The 12,762-nt window shown below is 29.6% G+C and overlaps 2 protein-coding genes and 1 long non-coding RNA gene across 6 annotated transcripts; 2 read left to right on the top strand and 1 right to left on the bottom strand.

Annotated features, from left to right (window-relative positions):
- LOC110883577 (F-box/kelch-repeat protein At3g06240) lies at positions 1-1,384 on the bottom strand. Its single transcript, XM_022131295.1, has one exon. The coding sequence runs from the start codon at positions 1,231-1,233 to the stop codon at positions 148-150; it is 1,086 nt and encodes a 361-aa protein (XP_021986987.1). The 5' UTR covers positions 1,234-1,384; the 3' UTR covers positions 1-147.
- A 2,253-nt stretch (positions 1,385-3,637) lies between these two features.
- Positions 3,638-7,227, top strand: LOC110886675. 4 transcript variants are annotated; one of them, XR_004869941.1, is made up of 6 exons: positions 3,638-3,960; positions 4,053-4,613; positions 5,574-5,653; positions 5,877-6,024; positions 6,169-6,232; positions 6,479-7,227. It is a non-coding gene; the product is annotated as an uncharacterized LOC110886675 (long non-coding RNA). The 4 variants fall into 4 exon arrangements; XR_004869942.1 differs by having other exon boundaries at positions 4,053-4,332; positions 4,444-4,613; positions 5,574-6,024; XR_004869940.1 differs by having other exon boundaries at positions 5,574-6,024.
- Positions 7,228-11,118: 3,891 nt separating this feature from the next.
- Positions 11,119-12,251, top strand: LOC110883372 (zinc finger BED domain-containing protein RICESLEEPER 1-like). The gene is made up of 2 exons (XM_035978793.1): positions 11,119-11,719; positions 11,817-12,251. Exons 1-2 carry the CDS (start codon positions 11,123-11,125, stop codon positions 12,168-12,170), a joined length of 951 nt encoding a protein of 316 aa, XP_035834686.1. The 5' UTR covers positions 11,119-11,122; the 3' UTR covers positions 12,171-12,251.
- Positions 12,252-12,762: the final 511 nt, after the last annotated feature.

Consider the following 12,762-nt stretch of genomic DNA (forward strand, 5'->3'; position numbering starts at 1 on the left):
CATTAAAATTTGTTTCATCTCAATCACCAGGGCAAATTACATAAGGATCGCAGGTAGAAAATACTAAAAGGTATAATTCAAAATGGGAGAACACTCCTCATCTGATATTGATACGTGCGATAACCAAATTCTTTTGTGATTACCTTTTTACGCCGAAGAGAATATGGTTTCCCCACAAGTTACCGTGTTGTCTTTGTCTAACAATTCAAGGCTTTCCACATACGTTTCCATCTCAATGTTGTAACGGCAAGGTCCAAACTTCAACAAAAGTTTTGTGAACGACATTGTTCGAAGATTATAAACCTTTGACTGCACATTGTATGCCACCAGTACATCACCATTGGTGGTAGGTTGGATCACATGAAATTGCCCCTTTATTTCCACCTCAAAAAGCACAGTCCAAGATTCAGTTTTATCATACTCTTCCATAACCCGAATCTTCCGATAATAACCCTTTTCCAAAGAAGCCAGTGCAAGACAACCATTTATGGTTGTTAACTCGCTGACTCGCCAAGGCTCCGGAAACAAAATGCGGCCAAAAACATGACTACTCACATTGAATGTCAATATAAAACGACGCGGGTCTGCGGTACTCATCACCCAATGCAAAATTCCATTGATAAAACATGCCTTCCCCAGCAGATTAACAAAAGAAGACGTAGAATATGGGGAAACGATCTCACACCAAGACTTTGTTTTCAAGCAGTAAATATACGTTTTCTTTGTAAGTAATGCACCTACTATCTTGTAATCATCAGTAATTGGGTCGAAACCAAACCCAAATGCACCATCAAAAGGTTTTAAAGTGGACTTGAGTAACGGATGGAGTGGTATGACTAGTTTGCGCCTAATTGAAAAGTTCCATAGAATAATATTTTCTTTATCGCGCAGACAAAGAATTCCATTACACGAACCAACAACTTCGGTTAGACGACCCTGGTTGTGGAACTCGACTGCAGGTATGCCGATGTAGCCAGATCCAGGATGTACCGGCAATTGGTCCGCTGAGTGTGATGTACAGATAATTTTACGCGTATATTCCCAACAAGTCACGTGTTTGATGAGAACTTTCGGAGGGTTTTTAGAACATCGAATGCGGTGATCGTGGATGAATTCTGGGCTACGAAGACGAGAATGCCAATATTTGGAGAGTGATCTGAATCGGATGATGGATTTGGGTGGTAGTCCTTCAAAGATATTAACCATCAAATTGTTACAGACATAACCAGACATTTTATGCGCTGCAACTACGTGACAAAACACAAGGAATTAATCTGGTAGAGGATCAAGAAAAACGAGAATGAATGAATGGGTGGGTTGTAGATTTTAGTTGTTATATGACTCACGTAGGAAACTCCTAAATAAAAGATGGAATGCGGAACAATCTATATCTATACTTGTCATTATTCTAAACCATCCTTAATTTTAGATAATTATTATTTAATTTAAATTATTAACTATCAATTAAATTAATATAAATCTTATCAACCCTAAATTATTGGCATAAATTTAATTTCAAATCGTAAAGTCTTATCTAAACTAAAAAGCATTGTTTAACTGATAAACATGCATATTATTTATTATTAATGTTATTATTGTTAACTATGAGAAATTATATTAAACAACTTATTAATCAAACTAAAAAATTTAAAATAGTATTAACCTAATTTAAACAATAATAAAAAATCCATTTTGATTTAAAAAGATTTTTTTAATAATAGATAAACCCATGTAATGCACATGGTTTTTAAAGATATAACATTTTTTTATTATTTACTATATAAAATTAGATTTATTAAACCCATACAATACACGGAGTTTTTTTAAAATATAACTTTTTTTATTATTTAGTATATAATTACATTTCTTCAACCCATGAATATACAAGGTTTTTTTAAATATAGTTTTTTTTATTGTTTGGTATATAAATTTACATTTATTCAACCCGTACAACAAACGAGGTTCTTAAAAATATAATTTTAAAGATTTTTTTAATAGATAAACCCGTGTAATACACAGGGTTTTTAAGTATATATCATTTTTTTATTATTTGTTATATAAAATTAGATTTATTCAACCCGTACAATACACGGAGTTTTTTAAAATATAATTTTTTTTATTATTTAGTATATAAAATTATATTTTTCCGCCCGTTTATATACAGGGTTTTAAAATATAACTTTTTTTATTGTGTGGTATATAAAATTACATTTATTCAACCCGCACAATAAACGAGGTTCTTAAAGATATATTTTTTTATTATTATTTAATATATAAAATTATATTTACTCAACACGTGTAATTAGGGCTGTAAACGAACCGAACGAACACGAACAAGGCCATGTTCGTGTTCGTTCGTTAAGGAAATTAACATGTTCGCGAATTGTTCACGAACGAACATAAGTTTATGTTCGTGTTCGTTCGTTAAGGAAATTCAGTTGTTCACGAACAGTTCGTGAATACTGGTCTCGAACACAAACGAACGCAAACAAATGACAATGAATGTAAACGAACATTTAACTTGAAAATAAAAAATAAAAAACATTGTTATCCTTAAACATTGGATGTAAGTAGTTAAATACAACCATCAAATGATAAATCAAAACACAAGAAGTCTACTACACCATTAAATGATAAATCAAGGTTAACTAACCTAGGTATAATTATCCCAAAAAAATGTCTTCGAGTGTCCAAATTTTAGCTAACTTAGAAAAGACAGGGTTTCAAGTTTTCAATATGTTTAAAGATTTATTATTTATTATTTTTAATATAATCAAACGAACAAGAACGAACGAACATGAACAAACGTAAACAAACATATTACCGAACATTCACGAACGCAGTTGAACGAACGAAACCCGTGTCCGTGTTCATTCGCTAAGCTAACCGAACAAATTTTTTTGTTATGTTCGTCCGTTAAGCTAATCGAACGAACATAAACGAACTTCCCGCCGAACGGTTCACGAACTGTTCGCTGAACGTTCGGTTCGTTTACAACCATACGTGTAATAAATGAGGTTTTTAAAAATATAATGTCTTTTTATTTAGTATATAAAATTACATTTATTCAACCCGTGTAATACACGGGATTCTAACCTAGTTATACTCATTAATTGAAATCGTGATTACTTGTGATCTTTACTAACAAATTCTAAACACATTATTCTCTTTTATATTAAATTAAATTAAATTAAAGTATAAAATAAAATGATCCATCAATACAAAAGAAAAGTAAAATAATTTTCAAATGATTATGTTGTAATCTATCTATCTATATTATCAATAAAAGGAGAAACTTCAGTGACATAAGAAAAGCTTACTTGGCAATTAATAAGCTATGCCAACTCAGCTTTGCTTACTCCATTTATTACATCATAATGCATAAAATTAAAGACTTTAAAATTCAATCATGGCCCACATTCACTTTTTCAAACTACTGCCATCAAACCTCTGATGACATATACAAAAGGGCAAACCATGTTCATACAAAAGGGAAACCACTGATGTTCATCCAAACCATTGCCCAAATTCAAAATCATAGCTCCAAATTCAAAATTTAAATATGGCTCCAGATTCAAAATTTAAACAACTGACCTATAAAAAGCTAACTCTCCCTCTAAAATTCAAAATCTGAGCTTCACTTTCAGAAATCAATTCATTTCTCTCTCAATTCTCTCTCTCTAAAATTCAAAATCTGGGCTCCGATTAACTTAAAATTCTAAATCTGGGCTCCATTTCTCTCTAAAATCAATCCATTCTCATCTTCAAAACCAAAATAAATATGTTTACCAAAGGGGTTCATGGAAGGGAAGACTTCGAAGCCGACTTCAAATCCAAAATAAATATGTCGCCGCCGCTCCTCCACTTCACTCTCCTACACTCAATCGCTTCTCCGCCGCACTTCTCCGGTCGCCGCCGCTTCAATCCTTCACTCTCCTACACTCAATCCTTCGATACATGGTATATTTTATTTTATTTCTTTATGCGTGTAGCTTTATATTTGTTTCAATTTAGTGAGTGACATACATAAGAATCATATTTCTGAATCACAGAAAGTGACAATAAAAAAAGATGATTTCCCAAATTAAAAGTTTCAATTTTGAAGTGGAATCACACCTCAACATCTTCAACAGAAGAGTTTCTGGGTTTTGAGATTTTCTTGAAATTGAAAGATGGGGATAAGATTTGATGGTGAATTTTGTGGTTGAAATGGGAATTGAAAGGTTTGATGTTGAGTGGGATATTAATGCTGGATTTGAAGAATGATGAAGGTGGTGTTTGGGTTTGATTTGAATATGGGTTTGTTTATATCACCGACATAACAGCTAATGGGTATGCACTTCTGTATTATCTTGATTTATCTTATTGGTTTGCTTGATTTTGCATACTGTCGAATTTCTATTTGAGCTTTCATGTCTTTGTTCAATTGCATGTGATTTTTAGGTTTGTGATTTTGGGCATCCATTTTGATGTTTATTTTCTAATTGGATAAGCTTTTTGAAGTTGGATTTTATGAAGCCCACCAACTGTTTGTAAAAATGTCAGTAACAAAAAATGTTGGGATTTGTCTAAGAGGGATATTGCACAGTGGAAGAGCTCACGTACGACTACAGGTTTTCTTCTATATGGTGTTTAGATCTTATCCATTAACTATTATTGTTTTGTTTAATGACGATTCATAATATTTGATATTGCATATTCTTTTCAACTGATGAACGAATTCCATGTTATTGTGGTTTTCTAAGTTGCCGAGGTGTAGTTAACGACATTGATGCTGGGGTACAAATGATCGAGCTATGTGCACCACGCAGTAAATTAAAAGAGAAATCTGTTCGTGTTTGATTGTTTAGAACAGTTTATACAGATTATATGTTTAAAAGTCTAAATTTCAGTAACACTTCAACGTCATACTGTGTTGATTGTTTGTCAAATAGATTTCAAACTAATTGTTAGTTGAAGGTTTTCGAAGAAGATAACAAGTGTGTAGTTGTGACGAGTCTTGAAATCTAGATTTGAATCGAAACTGAAAGCAGTGTAAATCAGTATTGTTGTTTGTTTCGTCGAGTTAAAATTCTGCATATCATATTCAAAGCTGGTAATTGTAGTTTGCTGATAAGAAATCGAAAAAGTTATCGAGTTGCAGTTTGGAACGAACAAACAGGATGCACAATGGGGTGGTTTGGGTGTTTTGTATAAGAATTGTGATTAAAATCAAAATTCGAACACTTTTAGTTCATTTCCGAAACTAAAACTCTATTGAACTTGTTGTTTTCGATCAAAGTGTTTGATCATTTCGAACATTGCAAGTTCACTTCAGATCTGTTTGAACGGTTAAACATAGATAAAATTTGAATTTGTTTTTGAAATCCGGTTCTGAATTTGAATCGAAGTTGACAAAATGAAGTTTTGATCTAAATTGTGTAGACAGTTGATGATTTCGAACTGATTGACTTGATTCAGTTGAAAGTAAATAACTTTCGGACTGATTTGGTTATTTGTTTGATAATCATACAGTTGCAGATTGGTGTTTAAGTGACGAATTGACAGTATATTTCTTTCATATTACGCAACAGGTGCTCGTGAGCTTTGAAAGTCAAATCATGGCTGGACAATGAGACCACATCCGCTCTCTGCCTTCTGCGAAACCATCCAGGTATTTGAAAAATAAAATCAACTTTTGCAGCTTAGAAACAATGGATTATATTCAGTTATAAGTTAGTGGATTATAGTTTGAAAATGTCAGAATTATGATTCTGTTTTAGCGCAAGTGATTATCATTATTTCATTTGCTAATCAATTAAATAATTTGTTTCTATTTCATTGATTTGGCGCAATTGAGGATTTGTAACTAATTTGCCATGTGTTTATGCTTGGAGTTGGAGTATGAACTAGAGTGCTTAATGGTTGAGTTTGATTCCAATCTTCATATTGATGAGAAGCCTCCCATACTTCTAAGAGACGTCTTCAAAAAATGAAGCCATTCTTAATGGCTTATGAAAATATTCAAACATAAAAGTATGGCATGTAAGTCAACATCCCAAGTCCATTTTGACTTTTGACATACTTAAAATTCACTGACAATCTTTCTCATTTACGTCTACTCTTGGTTTAATAAACTAGGTTTCTTAATAAGGTTAGCTGACTAAGTATAGTTCTTTTTTTTCCCAGTTTGGAATACGTTACTATTGGTTAAACAGATCGGTTAATGACCAATATAACTTTCATGACCGAGGTTAGCAACTTTATTACTATCTATATTTGTATCACATTTTTACTGAACTATCATGGTTTTAAGTTCCAAATCGTTAAAACTAAACCGTGAACCGGACCATATATATTTAAAGTTGTAGTAACAAGAGACTACAAGGCTATTTCTTTGAAGGTAGTTCTTATTTTGATTTGCCTGCTCTTGGTCTGTTTGATACAAAAGTTGAAGCAGCCAGGTAAACTAATTTTTTTACCTTCTAATGTATAACAGTGCTTTGAAGAATCTGCTCCTCCCAATGACAAAGACTCAACATCTGCTACTCCAAAGGTCTGGCAAAGCTAAAGTCTGCCAAAAGAGAACATCTGCTTGAAGATAAAGTCTGCTGATCCAAAGATCTGCCAAAGTGAAACTCTGCTGATGAAGACAAAATCTAAAGAAGCAAAGGTCTGCTATGGCTCAACAGATGTTAAAGACCAACAGATAGGGGCGGCAATTCCTGACACGACCCGAAACCCGACCCGAACCCGACCCGAAAAAAAACAGGTTTTGGGTCAGCTGAAACGACCCGTTTAAAAAACGGGCCGGGTTCGGGTTGACCCGTAAAAAAAATAGATTGATCCGTTAACCCGTTTAAGTTAATATTATTAAAAAAGTATTTTTTGAAATTTTATAATTATTTTTAGTTACGTTCCCTCCTAAAGTGTACAATATAACTTAATTATTATTTGATTTTCCAACAAACCTTTTCAGAAAGCCCCTTTGAATTCCACCGGAATTCTAAACGTTTATCTTCTCCAGCAACCAAAATTAACTTATATATTCTAAAGCCCTAATTTTGAATCCCCCACCATGTTTCTTAGGGGGCGTTTGGTTCGCGGAATGTGTAGGAATTGGAATTGGAATCCCTTAGGGAATTGTAATTTGAATTGGAATTTGATGGATTCCTTTGAAATCCATAGATGTGTTTGGTTAATAAATGTATTAATGAATTAGAATTTAAAAATACCTAAAAAGACAAAATTACCCCTAGTTATAAACAATTGACAAAAGTTTTAAAAACAACTATCTTAGATAAAAATTCAAAAAAAATCCAAAAAATAATAAAAAATTCAAAAAATTCAAAAAAATTCTAAAAATCACAAAAAATCATAAAAAATTATAGAAATTCTAAAAAATTCTAAAAAGATCCAAAAAATTCAAAAGTATCAAAAAATAAAAAAAAAATCTTAAAATTAATAAAAAGTTCAAAAAATTATAAATAATCAAAAAAATTTCTAAAAAATCAAAAAAAAATTTAAAAAAGAATAAAAAATCCAAAAAATCCCAATAATTCAAAAAAATATAAAAAATAATAATAATTCCAAAAAATCTTAAAAAGTTTAAAAAATTATAAAAAATAAAAAAATTTAAAAAAAACAAAAAAATTTCTAAAAAATCCAAAAAAATCAAAAAAATCTAAAAAATAAAAAGAAAGTTAAAAAAATTATATCAAATCAAAAAAATTTCTAAAAATTCAAAAAAATTATAAAAAATAGTAAAAAATCCAAAAAATCCCAGAAATTCAAAAAAATCTAAAAAATAATAAAAAATCCAAAAAATTCTAAAAAATCAAAATAATTCTAAAAAACAATATAAAATCAAAAAAATTATAAAAACTCAAAAAATTTCAAAAAAGTTTTTTTTTTGATTTTTTTGAATTTTTTGGATTTTTTATTTTTTTTGACTTTTTAGATTTTTTTATTTTTTAAATTTTTTTTGGTTTTTTAAAAGTTTTTTGGGTTTTTAGATTTTTTATTAATTTTTTGATTTTTTAGAATTTTTTGGATTTTTTTATTTTTTGAATTTTTTACAATTTTTTTTGTTTTTTTGAAATTTCTCGGATTTTTTATTAGTTTTATGATTTTTTAGAATTTTTTGGAATTTTTAGAAATTTTTTGGATTTTTTTTTTATTTTTTGGATTTTTTAATTTTTTAGATTTTTTTAAATTTTTTGGATATTTTATTATTTTTTAGAATTTTTTTGAATTTTAGAAATTTTTTTGATTTTTTATAATTTCTGAACTTTTTATTATTTTTTAGAATTTTTTGATTTTATAGAAATTTTTTGATTTTTTAGAAACTTTTTGATTTTTTAGTATTTTTTTTTTAATTTTTTAGAATTTTTTTAATTTTTAGAATTTTTTGAACTTTTTATTCTTTCTTTGAATTCTTAGCATTTTTTGGATTTTTTTGGATTTTTTATTATTTTTTTGATTTTTTAGAATTTTTTTTTGATTCTTTATAATTTTAGAACTTTTTTATTATTTCTTAGAACTTTTTTTTTTATTTTTTTAGAATTTTTTGGATCTTTTTTTATTTTTTAGATTTTTTTTTGAATTTTTAGAATTTTTTTTGATTTTTTAGATTTTTTTGGATTTTTTTTATTTTTTGGGTTTTTTAGGATTTTTTTGATCCTTTAGAATTTTTTGGATTTTTTATTATTTTTTTGATTTCTTATTATTTTTTTGATTTTTTAGAATATTTTTTATTTTTCAATATTTTTTATTATTTTTTTTTGATTTTTTGTGGTTTTTAAAATTGTTTGGATTTTTTATTATTTTTTTTATTTTTTAGATTTTTTTATTTTTTAAATTTTTTTTGGTTTTTTTATAATTTTTTGGGTTTTTTTAGATTTTTTTCTTATTTTTTTGATTTTTTTGGATTTTTATTATTATTTTTTATTTTTAGAATTTTTGATTTTTCAGAATTTTTTGATTTCTTTAGATTTTTTATTATTTTATTGATTTTTAGAGTTTTTTTTTATTTTTTAGAATTTTTTGTATTTTTTATTATTTTTAGATTTTTTTTTATTTTTTAGAATATTATGGATTCTTTATTATTTTTTTATTTTTTAGAATTATTTGGATATTTTATTATTTTTTGGATTTTTTATTATTTTTTGATTTTTTTGGATTTTTTAGAATTTTTTTTGATTTTTTAATTATTTTTTGGTTTTTTGACAAAAATGAAAGAGGCAAGGGGTTATTTCCGTAATTTGGAAACATTCCCGTGATTTTTTAAACTTTCCTTTGAAATTTAGAAGGAATCTGAATTCTATTAAATAAGGGATTTTGTTGGAATTGAAATCCAATTCCTTTCAACTAATTTGTCCAACCAAACACACAAAGGAATGGAATTCAAATTCCAATTCCTTTGAAATCCTATGGATTCCTGTCAACCAAACAGCCCCTTAGTCTCTCACATAAATCGATTCTTCTACTGGGTCCTCTCAAAGTGATTATCATTTTGTTTGCTGGTAAGTTTCTCTTATTATTCATTTCCTTTGTGTATGTAAAGATCTTCTACGAACACTATTGACCAATGCTCTGACTTTTAGATTATATTATTGTTGTCTTCAACAATCTTTTAATGTAAACACATGTTGCTATTTGACAAAACCCTACTGGCCTTATCAAATTTATATATTCTGTTTCAATTTGCTGACATATAAGTGTTAAAAGTTGTATCATTTTGTTCAAATTTTGGGGCTTTAGGGCTTTTTTTGATGTGGGATTTCTATTTTTTTTTTTTCACTCCAAGGTGTCAGACTAGTTCTTTACTAGTTACTACTATTTTTTTCACTTTTTTTAGTTTTATTTTTAGGTTGTTTTAGATCTATTAATATGTTTCTGACATGTGTATGAACAAGTAGTGTTAGTGTGTTAGATTATCTTGAAAGATTTGTTTGAAAAGTTGTAAATTTATCATATAAAAAAGATGACAGCAACAGTATTTTGATTTTCAAAATTTTTAATTTAAAATGAGTTATCTTTCATATTGATTTTCTTGAAAAATTGAAAATTTCTTATATGAGATACTAGAAGAGTTGAGGTCTTATATGAAAATTTCTTATATGAGATACTAGAACAGTTGAAAATTTCATATCTATTATATATGTGCCTTTTAGTTGAAATTACTAGAACAGATGATAACTTTAAGTTAGTTTTAACTTTGACTGTTATTTTTTAACATATAGTGTCGTTGTTATATCTTCTAACTAGAATACTTTTTTTATAGTTATATTATGGACATTGATGATAATAGTCGTATGCATACCGATGATGGCAAAGAAGATGACCAGTCAATGGAAGATAACAACCCACAAACTGGATCTCAAAATGTTGAAAGTTCATCACAAAATCCAAAAAAGAAAAGAAAAAAGAAGCTAACTTCTAAAGCTTGGCAAAGTTTCACCATTCTTGAACAAGAACCAAACCAGCCACTATAATAAGTGCAATAAATGTGGTAAGAAATATCTAGCTGATAGTACCAATGGAACTGGTAATTTAAGTCGTCATCTACTTAAATGTACTAAGTCTACAACTAAAGAAATTGGCCAGTACATGGTTGCTGCTGATGACGGTGTGTTAGACATGAGAACTTCAAAATTCAATCAAGAAAAATTTAGGGAGTTATTAATACATGCACTTGCTAGACATGATCTACCATTTTCATTTGTAGAATATGAAGGAATTAGGAACATTTTTAAATACTTGGAACCAAGTGTTTCTTTTATTTCTAGGAATACTGTAAAATCTGATATAAGAAAGTTGTATCAGCGTGAAAAAAGTAGACTTCGTGGTGAATTGATTAAGTGTCCTGGTGAATATGTTTAACTTTTGATTGTTGGACGTCAATTGTTACCAATGGTTATTTGAGTTTGACTGCCCACTATATTGATAGTAATAGGGTCTTACAAAAAAGAATTTTGAACTTTTCATACATGCCTCCTCCACACACCGGTATTGCTCTAGCTGAAAAATTAGTGGTTTGGTAAAAAGTTGGGGAATTGAAAAGAAGTTATTTTCTATTACCTTAGACAATGCTTCTTCAAATGATGCTTGTGTCAATGTGCTAAGAAACCAGTTTCATTTGATGAATTCTTTGGTATTGGATGGTAAACTATTTCATGTTAGATGTTGTTGTCATGTTCTTAACTTGATAGTCAAAGATGGGTTGAAACAAATTGATGATGCTGTGGATAAAGTTAGAGAATGTGTGAAATATGTCAAGGGTTCTGAAGCTAGAAAGGATAAGTTTAGTGAGTGTTGCTCACAAACTAATCTAGATTTTTCGGGATCTCTTTATCCTACTTCAAATTTGTTTTTTCCTAACATACTTGATATCCACTTGAAGTTGGTTAAAGAGTTGAAAAGTGAAGATGATTATATCAAGATGATAGCTGAAAAAATGTGGGCAAAGTTTAACAAGTATTGGGCTGAGTTTAATCTTTTATTAGCCATAGCCGTAGTGTTTGATCCTCGGTACAAGCTTTCATTTGTTGACTTTAGCTATGAAAAGCTTTATGGTAGTTGTTCGCTACAATTTCAAACGGTTAAGACTACACTTTACGCCCTCTTCAATGAATATATGCAATCTTCAAAAAACTCTACTTCATGCGGTGCTAGTGAAGAAACGGATTCTCGAGAAGTTATCAATGGAGAAGAAAACAATAGCAAGAGTTTTCTCAAGGTACAATATTCAAAGCTTTAGTTAACTTTTCAAATCAATCATTCCCAGGTTATAAATTATAAAACCTTCTAATTTTTCAACTTTTTTTGTATAACAGGAGTTCGATTTATATGATAGGGCTTCATCTTCTAATGCCAAGCAAAAATGTCAACTAACCGAGTACCTTGATGAGCCAAGGACCAAAATAACTTCTCCTATTCGTATTCTCGAATACTGGAAGGCTCAACAATATAGGTATCCCGATGTTGCTAGGTTAGCCATGGATATTCTTTGTGTTCCGGTTTCGACTGTTGCATCTGAAGCTGCTTTTAGTCTTGGCGGAAGAATTATAGATCAATATCGAAGTTCAACGTTGCCTTCCACTGCTGAAGCTTTGATATGTACTAGAGATTGGTTGTTTTCTGGAAAAGGTAGTTTTTATAATTTTTGTTTACTTAATATCATGATTTAAGTTCATACTGATCATTTTTTTCTGTGTAGCAACTTCACATGATGATTCTGAAGTAACTCCAAACATTATGGCAATGAACATTGATGAAGATGCTATTGGAGATGACAAATTGAATCAACTTTAGCTTGTGGAAGAAATGAATGCGTGGAGAAGAAAGAAGAAACGAAGACTTTATTTACTTTTTCATTGATTTAGCATTCACGCTTTTGATTAGTAATCTGTAACTTTTTATTATGCTTTTGGGATCATTGACTTGAATTTGGTTATTGAATTTCTTTTGAAGTTTTTGAACGTTGTGACTTTGATTTTTTAGCTATTTATTTTTTAACCCGTCAACCATCCATAACCTGCTAACCTGTTTGACCTGTTTAAAATACAGGTTAAACGGGTCGTGTTCGGGTTATTCAATTTTATACGTGTCCGGGTTAGGGTTGATAATTCTGACACGAATAATAATACGGGTCGGGTTCGGGTTCGAGGATTCAACCTGCCAACCCGCCAACCCGTAACCCACCAACCCGCCAACCTGCCAACCCGACACAATTGACACCCCTACCAACAGATGATATTCAACAGATGTTGCTCAACAGAG

Source organism: Helianthus annuus, chromosome 10 (assembly GCF_002127325.2).
Source record: "Helianthus annuus cultivar XRQ/B chromosome 10, HanXRQr2.0-SUNRISE, whole genome shotgun sequence".
Taxonomy (NCBI): Eukaryota; Viridiplantae; Streptophyta; class Magnoliopsida; order Asterales; family Asteraceae; genus Helianthus; species Helianthus annuus.

Excerpts from the sequence above, each read along its gene's own strand:
- LOC110883577 (XM_022131295.1), bottom strand. The coding sequence starts at position 1,233 with ATGTCTGGTTATGTCTGTAACAATTTGATGGTTAATATCTTTGAAGGA.
- LOC110883372 (XM_035978793.1), top strand. The coding sequence starts at position 11,123 with ATGAATTCTTTGGTATTGGATGGTAAACTATTTCATGTTAGATGTTGT. Across the intron at positions 11,720-11,816 it reads ATAGCAAGAGTTTTCTCAAG|GAGTTCGATTTATATGATAG; the intron begins GTACAATATTCA and ends TTTGTATAACAG.